At 44.0% G+C, this 17876-nt stretch overlaps 1 protein-coding gene across 3 annotated transcripts in view; it reads right to left on the reverse strand.

The window, feature by feature from the left end:
* Window positions 1-17876, reverse strand: part of Fam171a1 (family with sequence similarity 171 member A1) — a 120605-nt gene that overhangs the window by 22854 nt on the left and 79875 nt on the right. For all 3 annotated transcript variants that reach the window (XM_085835232.1, XM_021154949.3, XM_085835231.1), the window contains exons 4-5: window positions 9291-9449; window positions 3455-3631 (exon numbers count right to left, since the gene is read on the reverse strand). In XM_085835232.1, coding sequence (XP_085691358.1) covers window positions 3455-3631; window positions 9291-9449 — 336 coding nt within the window. The remainder of the gene's footprint in view (window positions 1-3454; window positions 3632-9290; window positions 9450-17876) is intronic.

The following is a 17876-nucleotide window of genomic DNA, read 5'->3' on the forward strand; positions in this document are numbered from 1 at the left end:
TGTTTATGCATTTTCTGTGATTTTCACATGTTCTAAATTCTTCCTTTGATATTTACTTGTGCCCATTTTAATTGAGTATAATTTGCAGATCAAAGCTGTATATACTTAAGATGCATGACTGAAGTGGAAACTTGTAGTCTGTTTGGAAAGTTATTCATGTCAAATAACATAATGATGCTTTGTGGGGTTATACAAGGGAAAGGACGTCTTGCTAAAGCAGGCACAGGTAAGAGGATGTTTGGATATAGCAGACACGTGAAAGGTTTGCTTGATGAAGGAGTATAAATCTGACCCCACAGACAGTGGGAGATGAGCACTCAGGCTTGGTTTGGTTTGCTCTGTCTCATTATTCTTAGCTAACAACTTGCCTGTATTGGCTCGATTTACATAGTGCTAGTGAGCTCTGCTCATGGCAATGCTCTCACCATTCAGAGAAACTCGCCCTGGAACTGCTGGTGAGGTTCCTGTGGCTTCTTGCTGCTTCAGTGGCCTCTGGTCAGTTAGCAAGCCTTGTGGTTTCTTCAGGATTGAACTATAGCTGCTGGTTCATGCTTAGTGTCTGCCTGCCAAGAGGCCTGGACTGTAGCTGCTGATTTACATTTGGTGTTTGCTATGGTGCTGAACTGCTGACAAAGCAGACTGAGCTCACCCCCAAAGAACTCTTGTCCACTTCCCCGTAGGCTAAGCTTTTCTCTTTCACTGCCTCTGCTGGGTGGTGGCATAGAGGAGAGGTTGAACCCTTACTAAATGTAGGTTGCAAAAAATTATGCATACACATGACTTAATGTTTTGATGATAAACAGTATGCCATCACCTCACAGATACTATTGCCTATATTTTGGTTGTGAGCCTAGCCTTTAAGGGCTGAGATACCTCTCCAGCCTGATACCATATTCTTGATATCAACACTTAACACAGACTCTCAGCAAGTTTTAAGTACAAAGCATTGCCAACCATACTGACATTGCTGTCGAGTTGACTTCTAGAACTTTCTCACTGTAAATGAGAGAGCCTCCTGCTCGTTGGCCTCATCTCCCCCCACCTCCCTTCTCCCCATCCTCTGATTCAATCACGCTTAGCTCTCAGGCTCCAGTAGAGTAATCCTGATCCAAGCAAAAACTTCCTCATGAATTCCTACAGTGTGATTTCTGGCTACTTAACAGTTTGGAATTAGCAATTTTTTTGATTCACCTCCAACGTAAATAATTTAAAGAATTATTGAATTGATCTCAAGTGATTGTTAATAGTCGAATAGTAACTGCTAGTAGCCTGTGGGAAGGGCTTGAAATGTTCTACTTGGTTTTAATTAACTTCTATGGCTGTGATAAAATACAAGAGGCAAACACTTTAAAGGGGGAAAGATGTATTTTGGCTCACCATTAATGAAGTTTTAGCTCATGATCACTTGGCTCTGTTGCTTCTTGAGCTTGAGGTAGCGTGGCTTATGGTGAACCGCATGTGGCAGAGCAAAGCTGCTTATCTCAGGATGGCTGGGAGCCAGGGAAAAGAAGAGGCCAGGGTCCTTCAAGGTCATGTCCCCATAGGCCCTGTCTCCTAAAAACGAGCCCCCCCCCCCCATAGCACCATCTACTGAAGACCAAGATCTTAGCACAAGGCAGTGGAAGAACATTTGAGATCTGAACCAGAACAGCTTTGAAGGATCAGGTTCCATTTGCAAAGTGGTAAGGCCCAAAGGACTGGTCAGTATGTCTGGAAAGTGACCGGGAAGGAGAGAGGGACAGGCACGGACAGGGACTGGCTCTAACGAGACCCTTGTGCCTTGCTATGGTTCCAAGCTCCTTACAAGTTGCTCTGAGAAAGGACCACATAGGAGCATCTCCAGTTGTGAGGGTAACCAGAGCAGTACTACTGCAGGGCCCACGAGAGGAGGGAAATGGGAGGCAGCCAGACATTGTAAGGAGTTGGTAAGATGTAGAAGTCCCAGCCCAGCCACAGGAAATCCAGGAAAGGACCAGAAGGTGAGTCTGAGAAACGCTGCTCTTTTGCTGTTGTTGAGATAAGATCTTGCTGTGTAGTTTGGGCTAGCTGCAAACTCACAGGAAGCCTTGGGCTCTAGCCTCCTGAGTGCTGGGATTTCTGCATGTACTAGTACACCTAGCAAGGAAGGCTGATTTGATGGATCGTAAGCTATAAGATGAAATAACATTTTCCTGCTCAACTTGCTTTCGGTTATGGTGTTTTGACACAGCTATAGAAACCCTAATGAAGGAATGCAGTATACAGTAAGCCGGTGTTACAATCTACCCTGTGAAGTTAACCTTCATATAGTCATTAAAACTGCAGTGATCTTTCCAAGTTCCTATAAAGTCTATTAATTACCTGGGAAGTTACAAAACAAAAACTCCACGAAAGCCCAAAAGGTATTTATATTAAAGTGTATTTGCTAAAACTATTTTGAATATTTAAAAATATTATTTGATAATAAAGCCCCTAATTAATCTTCTTGCATAGTTTAAGGCTACACTGGTGGTTAAAAGCTGGTTCCAAGTTTGACTTTCACAGGACACTCCTAAGAGTAATCATGGCTGTGCACAAACATTGAAACATTTAGCTACAAAGTATCTACCACCTTAGAACAGTCCTCCTTTCCCCTAATCATAAGGGACTGATGACCAAATCATGCTATATTTGTGTCACCTTAACTGAGACCACAGAATAATGCAGCCACCAAAAACTGCTGACTCTGCTGCATTGACTGCAAAAGCTGAAGAGAGAATTCTGGCACCATTTCCACTAACCCACCTAGTGATTATGCCCAGGATGGACAGCATCTGTTTGAAGTACTTGTGCCTTGAAAACCGTATTTTCTCTTACATCACTGGTTAAGAGGAAAAGCAAGTTGCCCTGTTGTAAGCAGCCTTAAGCTCTGGACCATGTGGCAAAGATCTCTGGCCATCAGCTGGCAAGAATTGCAGTCATCTGGTGACTATGGAAGAGTCTTGAGTTTGCTTGCTAGCCCCAGCAGAACATTGCTTAAGCTGTACAGAATACTGACAGGCAGGCCCACTGTAACTTTTCTGAGGGTGTACTTGAGCCACACTCACTAGCTGTGCTTGGATCCCTTCACCTCAGAAAGTATGAGATAGGAGGAGATGCTCATTGTTGTCTTAAGCCAATAAATTCTAGGGTACCTACTTATGAACTAATCGATAGCACACACATATGTGTACAGGCAAATAACTACGATAGAATTAAAAGTAGATTCACATTCATCTCTGGGTTGTAGGGTCATGGAAACTACTCCTTGCTTCAAACAATGTTGGCAAATGTTTTTTCTTATATCAGGAGACAAAAAAAGACCACAGAACCAAAATAGATCATAGAATATTAAAAGAACCTAAAGATTAGGAGAGCCAATTTTAGCCTCCATGACCTTTAAATTAAAACAAAACAAAATGAACTTCAGTGGGGCTGCTCAGGGGCTCACGCTTACCCAGCTTCTGGTCAAACCGCCATGCTGCGACATAGGCATTGTGCCTCAGACTGCTCTGAGTGGCCAAGGGCACAGTGACATAGATGGGTCCGTCCACCAGCACCGGCATCCCATTACCGCTGAGCAAGTGCACGCTGACGGCTGTGACGGGCGTCAAGTCATACCCGGTGCTGTTTCCTGGAAGGAAGACAGATGCTCGTCACTGGCACAGAGGTCCTGGGGCTGCAGAAACCCTTCAAGGAAAACAGTGGCTACCGCTTCGTACTGAGTAGTCTCCAGTGTGCGGGGGCTTTGTTAATATTGGTTTTTAAAATTTTTATTTTATTAGATATCTTCTTTATTTACATTTCAAATGCTATCCCAAAAGTTCCCTATACCCTTCCCCGCCCTGATCCCCTACTCACCCACTCCCACTTCTTGGCCCTGGCATTCCCCTGTACTGGGGCATATAAAGTTTGCATGACCAATGGGCCTCTCTTCCCAATGATGGCCGACTAGGCCATCTTCTGCTACATATGCAGCTAGAGACAAGAGCTCTGGGGGGCGGGGGGGGGAGGTACTGGTTAGTTCATATTGTTGTTCCACCTATAGGGTTGCAGACCTCTTCAGCTCCTTGGGTACTTTCTCTAGCTCCTCCATTGGGGGCCCTGTGTTCTATCCAATAGATGACTGTGAGCATCCACTTCTGTTAATATTGCTAATCCTCACCCCACAACATCACGAGGCAGTTCAAACTCAGAGTTTACAAAGAAACAGGACTGGATGTGGCAGTAGCTGCCTAGAGGGCACATGCTAGTTAGCAGAGCTGTCTCAGTTCAAGTCTGCCAGTTGTAGCAAGCTGTGCTTGTGTTGCCCATGCCTGTCTGCCTGCCTGCCTGCCTGCCTTCCTTCCTGTGATGGTTTGTATATCCTTGGACCAGGGAGTGGCACCATCTGAAGGTGTGGCCTTGTTAGAATAGGTGCGACCTGGTTGGAATGGGTGTGTCACTGTGGGTGTGGGTATAAGATCCTCACCCTAGTTGTCTGGAAGTCAGTCTTCCACTAGCAGCCTTTGGATGAAGACATAGAACTCTCAGCTCCTCCTGCACCATGCCTGCCTGGATGCTGCCATGCTCCCACCTTGATAATAATGGACTGAACCTCTGAACCTGTAAGCCAGCCCCAATTAAATGTTGTTTTTTATAAGACTTGCTTTGGTCATGGAGTCTGTTCACAGCAGTAAAACCCTAACTAAGACAGAAGTTGGTACTGGGAGTGGAGTACTGCTGTGATAGGCCTGACCATGCTTTTATTTGACAGTATGTGGATTTTGGGACTTTGGATTTGGAAAGCAGTGGAATGCTATTTCAACAAGGCCACACCTTCAGATGGTGCCACTCCCTGGTCCAAGGATATACAAACCATCACCCTTCCTTCCTTCCTTCCTTCCTTCCTTCCTTCCTTCCTTCCTTCCTTCCTTCCTTCCTTCCTTCCTTCCTTCCTTTTGTTTAAAGGCAGGATCTCACCCTGTGACCTGGAACTCATGGCCATCGTGCCTCAGTCTCTCAAGAGCTGAGATTACTGCCATGGTGGAAAAGACTTTTCTCTAGTGTAAGAGCAAGAACTCTGGGGAAGCTAAAGAAAAAGAAGGTTCACAAACTAAGCTCTGTGCACATATATCGTAGGACATATCATCTATAGCATAGATAATACACACACAAGTCAGTGCCATAAGAACCTATTTTAGAGATGTTTTAAACAGCAAATTCCATCAAGGATTGCTTGAAAATATTAACTAATTCTACCAGAGGTATAGCTCTGAAACTTAGACGTGAAATATATATGTGTTATTTGAGCTGCCATTGCTATTTTGGTCTGTTTGAAAGGATTTTGATATGCCAATTACTCTCCATTAGAGACCATTTATCTGAGCCAGTACTTTAATGACTGTATACAGGTAAATTAGAGAATGCATATAGATTTGATATTTATACACTTATGCAATCTATTTCAGAAATTTCTTTATCGGGATGCGATATCACGCAAAATACATTGTCATAATTCACATCTTTGCCTTAATAGGATGGATTTCTTAGTGGTAAAAATGGTAAGGTATTTTACAAGACAGGATTTCTTCTATAATACTGTTTATGATTTATTTACTGCTGCTATTTTTATTTTTACTAGCATTACTATTAGGCAAAAAGACAGACTATAAGTATATTTACATAGAGTATTCATAAGTACTTACTCCTATATACTAACATACCCATCTGAGCTCACGTCAACCTCCAATTTGGACTAAAAGTAAATTTTCAAAGCAAATCTAGTGAACTTTATAGTTTCAACAATGTTTTAACAGCTGTCCCCTGTGGAGTGACTTCTGAACACAATGGCCACTGTGCATCCATCTCTGTCTCCATGACAGCAAAGACCTATTAAAAGATTTCCTCAAAAGATGAAAGTTGGAATCACAGATTCAAAGTCAGGAATCTTTTAGTTTAGAAACCATTTTATTTTGGAATAAGAAAACTAGAGGCCAGAATTTACCATGCCTTGCTGGAAAGTGCACCGTGGGCTGAGACATACACATGCCCACAGCTTAAAGGTGCCAGGAGGGCAAAGCCAGGCCTCCTGTGCACTGTTCCTGGCAGTGCTCAAACCTGTCAACGGGCCAGTCATCAGGTGACCTACTGGATGCTGTACAAAAATTGCAGACATAAGGTTTCCAAGTAGGACTTGCTGCTTTATTTTGTCAAATCCCATGCAGGAGGACGGTAGAAACCTCCTGTAAACAGGCACATAGAAAGTTCTAGAAAAGTATCTCCATTCTTCTTCCTCAGTGGCCTCACATTCTCTTTCCTTTTCGTCTTGCATTTCCCTGATCTAGAGAGATGGTTTCTAGCACCAGATACCCTGTTCAGTTACTCCCCTCCCGCCTCATCTTCATGCCTCAGATGGAGGGCAGCTGAGGTACCCTCTTGAGTGTAGGGCCATAGACATTGTCACCTGCACAAGTTCAGAAGTAAGCTCTACAGAAACGAGCAGATTAACCGCAGGTCTTGTCCTTTAGCTCCCTGTCCTTCCACAAGATGTTTAAAGCACTCCAGCCGGGGTGGGCATGGTGCTGCACGCACATTTGTACATGGCACCTGGTGGGGTGAGCCAGGGCTGCTGATACAAAGCCAGCTGGGTCACATAGTGGGACCATGGAGAGAAAAAAAGGAAAAAGGAAGAGGACAGGAAAGAAGAAAGGAGGAAAGGGAGAAGAAGGAGAAGGGAAGACGGAGGGAGGGAGGAGGAGAAGAGGAGATGAGAGGGAGAAGCCCTAGCTCCCAAGACATGTAGGCCCCACCTCTGCTTTATGGAGGCCCATTCTTCTTTCAGTGCTCCATTAGATGCCCACTCCTTCTCTATGCCATTCATACTGTTCCGCTTTCTTCACTTTGGACAGATTCAGACTTAGAGGCCTAGATCATTTCTCTTCCACACTTTGTTGTGCAATTCTTATCACGTGCAAGGTACTGAGGTCTGTCTGTAGCTGGGTTTTCCTTCCTGCTCTACCTTGATGTTACCTGGCCCTCTGTGTGCAAGCCACGACAGGTGTCATGCCAACCAGGTGGAGGAGGGGCAAGCACCACCGGATGGGGTCCACTTACTTAGGCTTCTGATCAAACGGTTGTTTATAACAAGACGGGTTCTACTCAGTCCCTCGGAGTCTCTCTGTCCACATGTTTAAGTACCAGGCTGAAACATGAAGTTCTCCAAAGTTCAAAAGTTAGGTGCCACTAGACTTTGATGCAAATATTTTAAAAATAATTAAAAAAAAAAGAGATCCTAAATACAAAACACTTCAGTCTCAGGCATTCTGGATATAGATGGTCATCATATGCCAACTTTTCTGGTGTGGCAAAAATTCTGTACTTTCGACATTCTGCCCTCTCTGTTCCCCTGGAGCGCCTGGTGGAGGTCATTTCATTAAGACCATGCAGATGGTGTAGGGTTTTGTGCTTTCTAGGGACCAGAAGATTGTGATGCTAGACAGCAGAGAGTCTTTGGCCTGTGTGTGAGACACAAAGTGATACAGGGCAAAAGAGAACCTGTTCACAAACTACGGTGAGGCCAGCAGTCACCCACTGTGCCCCAGGTTGCTTTGCTCCATGGAACCCCCCGGGCTCCAATGTCTGCAGATACATATGGATACACCACTGGCTGGCTCACCTTCCTAGTAGGTCTCATAGAAACTTTGATCCTCTCTCAGGCAACTAACCAATTACGTCACTGGAAAAGCAGCTCAAAGTCACCGTCCAACCTTTCTCTTCCCTCTGAAATAGACTGAATTTGAAGTAAAACACTTCTGAAAAATAATCAACGGTCCTGTGCTTTTGCGCTCTGTGTCCCCTGGTCTTCTCGGGCTTCATAATTTATTCAGGATTTACTGGAAGAGGGACAGAGAGCACGAATGAGCTCAGAGGAGTGAGGCCCGTTCCTCTGCTGTATTTCTGACTAGGCTTCCTTTCCTCAGAAAAGCTGAATGGAGCCTATGAGGATCTCAGAAGAGAGGTCTCCAGGCTCCTCAATTGATATTTTCTCCCAAGAACCTTTACTATAGATGGTCACACATCCATTTGATGGCAAATGACGGGCATATGAATCATGCCGTTGGTCCTCAATTTAAAGGAAGAAGCCTTTCTTGAAATAAGAACCACAAATGGAGGAAAAACAAGTACATCAGCAGGTACCGTCACCTCCAACTGGAACCTTACTCACAAGTTACAGAAATGGGTGAGGCATTGCAGGTGGAGGAGCTTGTCAGATTAACCAGTTTATCCAAAGTCTTGGAAAATTATGAACGTTTTAATCAAAGCATCCCTGGGAAGTATAACAATGTACCTAATTCAACTCTAGTGGCTGCTTTGCAATCTTATGCTATGACCAAAACCTGAAAGGCAATGAAGAGGAGAGAGAGAGAGAGAGAGAGAGAGAGAGAGAGAGAGAGAGAGAGAGAGAGAGAGAGAGAGAGAGAGAGACCCAGGAGGAAGGTCCAGGCTTTGGTCTTTCTCTGATAAGGAACTGTCTCTTCTCTTCTTCCTGGTGGCTTTTGGTTTCTCTGATCTTGTAAGTTCTGTGTCTTGTCAGAGTAGCCATGATGGCTGAGCTGATTTTAGTGATCTGCTGGAAGATTCCAAATCAACCTCAGAGCCTGGCTCCTCCTGGGCTGTTCGTAGAAGAGCCTCCTTTGGAGAACTTCCTAGATCCCCTTTGAGAGGAAGCCGGTGGAGCATCCAGCAGCAGAGGGAGATGTGGGTGAAAGCTGACGACCACAGACAGAAATGGCAATGCCCACACCTCAGGGCTCCATGTATAGCGGAGCATGGAATGTCACTTGCTCATCTCTAGATGTCACTGGAACCAACCCTTCCCATCCCAGCATGGGGTGGGTGAGCAGGAGGGCGGGGCTGCGGGGCTCTTGCTGGACAACTGAGTGAGAAACTCTGGAGGAAAGTAGACTAGGCAGAGATCAGAGGAGCAGAAACCCTGTTACTGATCTCTTGCTTTTAGAAAACTATAATTTCAACTTAACTGAAATACTTAGTCCAAAAATGAAAGGCCAAAGAAGGCCCTTCAGGCCCCTGGCACCCGCTGGAGGGCTCAGGGAAGCCAATTTGCAAAGATGCCTTTGTATGTTGGTGCAGACTGAAGGCCTTCTTAAGCTGGGAAAAGGTAACAATATGAACCCAGAATCAGTAAGGTCAAGCTCCGCCCCCTCACTGTGACCACCTCTTGCCACAACCAAAACTCAGAGAAAGACTAAACCCCAGAAGGCCTACCCAGAAAGCGAAGAGACTCCAATTACCTGTCCCGTTTCCATCCAATCCTCGCAAGTAAGGGAAGCTGTCCACTTCTGATGGGGAGCTGGCTACAGTGAGGAATGCTGTCAGGTCGCTGTAGCTGGTGTTCTCTGGCAACCTCAAGGCCCTTCTCTGGAAATGAACTCGAGGCTGTGGCCGGGCACCTGTGGGAATCAACCTTTAGGTTACCTCCCCGAGGAGTTGTTTCCATTTCAGAAAATGCCAAAGGCTCTGCCATTCCTCCCCCCACCCCCATGCTGCCCCACATGGCGTGCCATCGCTCATTCATCCAGGACACAGGGATATGACAGCATGCTATTATGGGGCGAGAAATAATAGCCCATTGTCACATGTGTTTTGACACAGGATGTTATTTAGGGTTTGAACAAAAAGCTTTTCCCAAGTTCTATTTGCGACCAGTCTTTTTCCACCGTGCGGCATTTGACTCTGCATAGGGCAACGTTTTGGGAGAGTCAGAGCAAACGAAGCAAGGAAACAGTAATTAATCTCTCTGGACAAGCAATGCAATAGAGAAGCTTTGATATGGCTATAAACCATCCTCCAACTTTGTAGGAAAATCTTGTTCAATGGCTCAGACCAAAAGGAAGCTGGACAAGGAAGGGGCTGTGAGATGCAGTCCTGGGAAGACATGCCAACAGGAGCCCCCCAGGACAGACAGCTTTCTTCCTGTGGAAGCTGCTGGGTGACACTGGCTTTGGCCCTCTGAAGTGCTTCCCACGGGACACAAATGCTGCTGCAGGTTTAGCAATGATGCCAAGTGATTTTCCTTTTCCCTGCTCCAATCCCTTTGTGCGAACACTGGGGTGGCCCAGGCAGCTGTGATGTCACTTAACAGGTTACCTTTCTTCAGGTGTTACTAGGACTACAAGGGCTGAACCTACCTTTACCTAATGTGGTGGTGACAGTCACCAGACATGAAGGTGAGAACTAGTTTTGCACAAACCTTGCAAAGATGTCCTTAAAATTAAAATTATGTATCTGCAGCTTGAGGGGACCTTGTTCTGCTTTGCTGAATAAAGGGCTCCTTCTCCCTCTCCCTGCAATACACAGAGGTCCTAGCCCGACCCCTTCCAGAGATGAAGTATTTAAACAAATTCCAGGGTTCCTTTGACTCTGGATCAAAGAGCTTCCAGGGAGGAGAATGTGATAGCTTCCTAGAAATGTTCTGTGCTATGAGAGTTTCAGAGCTTAAAGAATTGACAAAACTAAGGATGTCTTCCTATGGTAAGGCCAGGATGGCCAAAGGGCTTACAGCCATTATCTGGGGCTGGCTTTCTGCTATATACTTGGCTGTATATAGCTGATTTGGTACATCATCACCGTGTTCCTTCTATCTGCTCAAAGCCACCCCAACTACCCTCCCCAAAGGCCAGTAAAGCAGGTTCAGTTCCAAAGCCAAGGGACCCAGGACCCAAAGTCACAGCTACCTCACTATGGTCCCCTCTTAGCCACATCCATTAGTCAAATGGCAGGTTATCCCTGTCCTGTCTTCATTTCTAAAACAAAGTGCCAGTCTCCAGGGATCCTCTTACATTATTATCTCTTACTTCTTCTGAACTTGGCTCTTTGGTTCACACTGAATCCAAATCCCTCAAGGACTCTCCTGGTGCCAAGGGCCTCACCAGGAGCTGTCTGCCTCACCCTTTTCGCCACTTGGCTGCACAGCTGCCTGCAACATTTGTTCTCCATTTCCATGGAGCCCTCTGAGGTGAAAGGTCAAAGTCTCCCCTTTCATCTCCTCATCTTCCTTCCGGTCCACTCGAGCACTCGGGTGCCTTGCCAGTGGAGTCTCCAGACACCCACAAGGACCCGCACAGGACTCCCGACGGGATCCTAAGACCTCTGGTGAGTGGAACACAGCCTCTGCTCCAATCCAATCTCGCGGAACCTGAGACTGCATTAACTAGGGAAGCAGGCAACCCGGCCTGAGGTGGGGCACAAGTCCCTTCCAGTCTACTCGAGCACCGGGGTGCCTTGCCAGAGGAGTCTCCGGACACCCGAAAGGACCCACACAGGACTCCCCAGGGGTTCCTAAGACCTCTGGTGAGTGGAACACAACTTCTGCCAGGAGGCAGGTTCGAACACCAGATATCTGGGCACCTTCCCTGCAAGAATAGAGCTTGCCTGCAGAGAATACTCTGACTACTGAAACTAAGGAGGGATCCAGCCTCCCAGGTCTGCTGTCAGAGGCTAACAGAGTCACCTGAGGAACAAGCTCTAACCAGAGACAACTATAACAGCTACCTTCAGAGATTACCAGATGGCGAAAGGCAAACGTAAGAATCCTACTAACAGAAATCAAGACCACTCACCATCACCAGAACGCAGCACTCCCACCCCACCTAGTCCTGGGCACCCCATCACAACTGAGAAGGTAGACCCGGATTTAAAAGCATAACTCATGATGATGGTAGAGGACATCAAGAAGGACTTTCATAACTCACTTAAAGAATTACAGGAGAGCACTGCTAAAGAGTTACAGGTCCTTAAAGAAAAACAGGAAAACACAACCAAACTGGTAGAAGTCCTTAAAGAAAAACAGGAAAACACATCCAAACAGGTGATGGAAATGAACAAAACCATACTAGACCTAAAAAGGGAAGTAGACACAATAAAGAAAACCCAAAGTGAGGCAATGCTGGAGATAGAAACCCTAGGAAAGAAATCTGGAACCATAGATGCGAGCATCAGCAACAGAATACAAGAGATGGAAGAGAGAATCTCAGGTGCAGAAGATTCCATAGAGAAGATCGGCACAACAATCAAAGAAAATACAAAATGCAAAAGGATCCTAACTCAAAACATCCAGGAAATCCAGGACACAATGAGAAGACCAAACCTACAAATAATAGGAGTTGATGAGAATGAAGATTTTCAACTTAAAGGGCCAGCAAATATTTTCAACAAAATAATAGAAGAAAACTTCCCAATCCCAAAGAAAGAGATGCCCATGATCATACAAGAAGCCTACAGAACTCCAAATAGACTGGACCAGAAAAGCAATTCCTCCCGACACATAATAATCAGAACAACAAATGCACCAAATAAACATAGAATATTAAAAGCAGTAAGGGAGAAAGGTCAAGTAACATATGAAGGCAGGCCTATCAGAATTACACCAGACTTTTCACCAGAGACTATGAAAGCCAGAAGATCCTGGACAGATGTTATACAGACACTAAGAGAACACAAATGCCAGCCCAGGTTACTATACCTGGCCAAACTCTCAATTACCATAGATGGAGAAACCAAAGTATTCCACAACAAAACCAAATTCACACATTATCTTTCCACAAATCCAGCCCTTCAACGGATAATAACAGAAAAAGCAAGAAAGTAATCCCTCAACGAACCTAAAAGAAGACTGCCACAAAAACAGAATGCCAACTCTAACTACAAAAATAAAAGGAAGCAACAATTACTTTTCCTTAATATCTCTTAATATCAATGGACTCAATTCCCCAATAAAAAGACATAGACTAACAGACTGGCTACACAAACAGGACCCAACATTTTGCTGCTTACAGGAAACCCATCTCAGGGAAAAAGACAGACACTACCTCAGAGTGAAAGGCTGGAAAACAGTTTTCCAAGCAAATGGTCTGAAGAAACAAGCTGGAGTAGCCATTCTGATATCGAATAAAATCGACTTCCAACCCAAAGTTATCAAAAAAGACAAGGAGGGACACTTCATACTCATCAAAGGTAAAATCGTCCAAGAGGTACTCTCAATTCTGAATATCTATGCCCCAAATGCAAGGGCAGCCACATTCATTAAAGAAACTTTAGTAAAGCTCAAAGCACACATTGCACCTCACACAATAATAGTGGGAGACTTCAACACACCACTTTCATCAATGGACAGATCCTGGAAAAGGAAATTAACAGGGACACAGTGAAACTAACAGAAGTTATGAAACAAATGGACTTAACAGATATCTACAGAACATTTTATCCTAAAACAAAAGGATATACCTTCTTCTCAGCACCTCACAGGACCTTCTACAAAATTGACCATATAATTGGTCACAAAACAGGCCTCAACAGATACAAAAATATTGAAATTGTCCCATGCATCCTATCAGATCACCATGGACTAAGGCTGATCTTCAAAAACAACATAAATAATCGAAAGCCAACATTCACGTGGAAACTGAATAACACTCTTCTCAATGATACCTTGGTCAAGAATGGAATAAAGAAAGAAATTAAAGACTTTTTACAGTTTAATGAAAATGAAGCCTCAACATACCCAAACTTATGGGACACAATGAAAGCATTTCTAAGAGGAAAACTCATAGCTCTGAGTGCCTCCAAAAAGAAACTAGAGAGAGCACACACTAGCAGCTTGACAACCCATCTAAAAGCTCTAGAAAAAAAGGAAGAAAATTCACCCAAGAGGAGTAGACATCAGGAAATAATCAAACTCAGGGGTGAAATCAACCAAGTGGAAACAAGAACTATTCAAAGAATTAACCAAACGAGGAGTTGGTTCTTTGAGAAAATCAACAAGATAGATAAACCCTTAGCTAGACTCACTAGAGGGCACAGGGACAACATCCTAATTAAGAAAATCAGAAATGAAAAGGGAGACATAACAACAGATCCTGAAGAAATCCAAAACACCATCAGATCCTTCTACAAAAGGCTATACTCAACAAAACTTGAAAACCTGGACGAAATGGACAAATTTCTGGACAGATACCAGGTACCAAAATTAAATCAGGATCAAGTTAACGAGCTAAACAGTCCCATATCCCCTAAAGAAATAGAAGCAGTCATTAATAGTATCCCAGCCAAAAAAAGCCCAGGACCAGATGGGTTTAGTGCAGAGTTCTTCCATACCTTCAAAGAAGATCTAATTCCGGTTCTGCACAAACTATTCCACAAAATAGAAGTAGAAGGAACTCTACCCAACTCATTCTATGAAGCCACTATTACTCTGATACCTAAACCACAGAAAGATCCAACAAAGATAGAGAACTTCAGACCAATTTCCCTTATGAATATTGATGCAAAAATACTCAATAAAATTCTCACTACCCGAATCCAAGAACACATTAAAGCAATCATCCATCCTGACCAAGTAGGTTTTATTCCAGGGATGCAGGGATGGTTTAATATACGGAAATCCATCAATGTTATCCATTATATAAACAAACTCAAAGACAAAAACCACATGATCATCTCGTTAGATGCAGAAAAAGCATTCGACAAGATCCAACATCCATTCATGATAGAAGTCTTGGAAAGGTCAGGAATTCAAGGCCCATACCTAAACATGATAAAAGCAATCTACAGCAAACCAGTAGCCAACATCAAAATAAATGGTTAGAAGCTTGAAGCAATCCCACTAAAATCAGGTACTAGACAAGGCTGTCCACTCTCCACATACCTATTCAACATTGTACTTGAAGTCCTAGCCAGAGCAATTCAAAAACAAAAGGAGATCAAGGGGATACAAATTGGAAGAGATGAAGTCAAAATATCACTTTTTGCAGATGATATGATAGTATATATAAGTGACCCTAAAAATTCCACCAGAGAACTCCTAAACCTGATAAACAGCTTCAGTGAAGTAGCTGGATATAAAATTAACTCAAACAAGTCAATGGCCTTTCTCTACACAAAGAATAAACAGGCTGAGAAAGAAATTAGGGAAACAACACCCTTCTCAATAGTCACAAATAATATAAAATATCTTGGCGTGACTCTAACTAAGGAAGTGAAAGATCTGTATGATAAAAACTTCAAGTCTCCGAAGAAAGAAATTAAAGAAGATCTCAGAAGATGGAAAGATCTCCCATGCTCATGGATTGGCAGGATCAACATTGTAAAAATGGCTATCTTGCCAAAAGCAATCTACAGATTCAATGCAATCCCCATCAAAACTCCAACTCAATTCTTCAACGAATTAGAAAGAGCAATCTGCAAATTCATCTGGAATAACAAAAAACCTAGGATAGCAAAAACTCTTCTCAAGGATAAAAGAACCTGTGGTGGAATCACCATGCCTGACCTAAAGCTTTACTACAGAGCAATTGTGATAAAAACTGCATGGTACTGGTATAGTGACAGACAAGTAGACCAATGGAATAGAATTGAAGACCCAGAAATGAACCCACACACCTACGGTCACTTGATCTTCGACAAAGGAGCTAAAACCATCCAGTGGAAGAAAGACAGTATTTTCAACAAATGGTGCTGGCACAACTGGTTGTTATCATGTAGAAGAATGCGAATCGATCCATTCCTATCTCCTGTACTAAGGTCAAATCTAAGTGGATCAAGGAACTCCACATAAAACCAGAGACACTGAAACTTATAGAGGAGAAATTGGCGAAAAGCCTTGAAGATATGGGCACAGGGGAAAGATTCCTGAATAGAACATCAATGGCTTGTGCTGTAAGATTGAGAATTGACAAATGGGACCTCATGAAACTGCAAAGCTTCTGCAAGGCAAAAGACACCGTCAATAAGACAAAAAGACCACCAACAGATTGGGAAAGGATCTTTACCTATCCTAAATCAGATAGGGGACTAATATCCAATATATATAAAGAACTCAAGAAAGGTGGACTCCAGAAAATCAAATAACCCCATTAAAAAATGGGGCTCAGAACTGAACAAAGAATTCTCACCTGAGGAATACCGAATGGCAGAGAAGCACCTGAAAAAATGTTCAACATCCTTAATCATCAGGGAAATGCAAATCAAAACAGCCCTGAGACTCCACCTCACACCAGTCAGAATGGCTAAAATCAAAAATTCAGGTGACAGCAGATGCTGGCGAAGATGTAGAGAAAGAGGAACACTCCTCCATTGTTGGTGGGATTGCAAGCTTGTATAACCACTCTGGAAATCAGTCTGGCGGTTCCTTAGAAAATTGGACATAGTACTACCGGAGAATCCAGCAATACCTCTCCTGGGCATATATCCAGAAGATGTCTCAACCGGTAAGAAGGACACATGCTCCACTATGTTCATAGAAGCCTTATTTATTATAGTCAGAAGCTGGAAAGAACCCATATGCCCCTCAACAGAGGAATGGATACAGAAAATGTGGTACATTTACACAATGGAGTACTACTCAGCTATTAAAAAGAATGAATTTATGAAATTCATAGCCAAATGGATGGACCTGGAGGGCATCATCCTGAGTGAGGTAACACAATCACAAAGGAACTCACACAATATGTACTCACTGATAAGTGGATATTAGCCCAAAACTTAGGAAAACCAAGATATAAGATACAGTTTGCTAAACACATGAAACTCATCTCCTCATCTTGAGTACGCAGGATAATTGTTTCCAGTAATGGCCAATGCAGCTGCCATTCAGAGAATGTGTTCAGAGAATGTGTTGCCACAATGGCGCCTAAGTCTCACAATCAGCTGACATGAGAGAAAGTAGGGCATATATACCTATATGTGATAGGGCCAAGATGGAGAGTGGACTGCATGAGGGTAAAGGGAGAAGGTGGATTCACGGCTGGGTATCCAAGCACTGACCTGGGTATCTGTGTTCCTCCCATCTCTGAGTAACTCTGGAGAGATGGAAAGGTTGAGACTTGTCTGCAGGCTCCTCTGCCAGTGAGGAATGGGAAGTGACTCAGACAGGAAGACAGATGCTGCTAAAAGGACTTAGGGATCTGCCCTAGGACCCAGAGAATCACAAACCAAAGCTCAGAGGCTTTGGGGCCTCATTACAATTCATTATCTCATCCGCTCCTGTCTCTGAGACAGACATGTGCACTACAAGCCCTTGGATGGGAGATCCACTCCTCTTGTGTCTCTCCCTCTTCTCCATCATGTTGCCTCTCTTCCCTTCCTTCCTTTTTACGGGAGAACCTGGGAACTCACCAGACATCCAGGGCCATCTGTGGTAGACAGAGAGTGGGAACACACAGGATTTTTTAGGTCAGGCTTGGAAGAACAGGAAGTGGCAGGTCCAGCTGAACTGACACCTACTGTGACTGGCAAGACACAGATGCCATTTGCTGAGGGACACACACACCCTCAAGGACAAGTATGGGCAAAACCTATGATTGGTGACAAGGCACAGAAGGTATCTGTGGAATCTAAGGGTATATATAGGCCATGCTAGGCCACGGGGTAAACAAGGTCTAAATGGGCATGCGTGGGCCTGGGGTAAGATGCTGTGCTGCTCTCCAGTCTGTCTGTCTTTAGACCTGCTTCATGTGATTGTCTGGGAGCAGGAAGAGAGTGCACCAGCCTGCCTGTCACCAGTGGTTGCTTCTCAACTCATCAGCAGGTGCTTGGAACTTCCTCTCCTTGCAGACCTAAGGTCCCATCCTCCTTTTCCAAATGCTCACGTCTCAATACATTGAAAAGAGCAGATCGCCTACTTTTTCTTTCTATGCTACTAAATCTATTTCCCCCCATTCTATTTTTTTCATCCAAGGTCAAACCAAGCCCCTATCCTCAGTTCTGCTTTCTTGTGTATGCTGTGATGAACCTTTACCAACTCTTTGTGCCTTTGTCAACAATCTCTTTGTCTGTTGGTGTTTCCTCCTTCAGCAATAAGCACACTTATATCTTCCCTAAGT

This window comes from Mus caroli, unplaced genomic scaffold (genome assembly GCF_978045245.1).
Source record: "Mus caroli unplaced genomic scaffold, Mus_caroli_1 scaffold_2, whole genome shotgun sequence".
NCBI classification, from domain to species: Eukaryota; Metazoa; Chordata; class Mammalia; order Rodentia; family Muridae; genus Mus; species Mus caroli.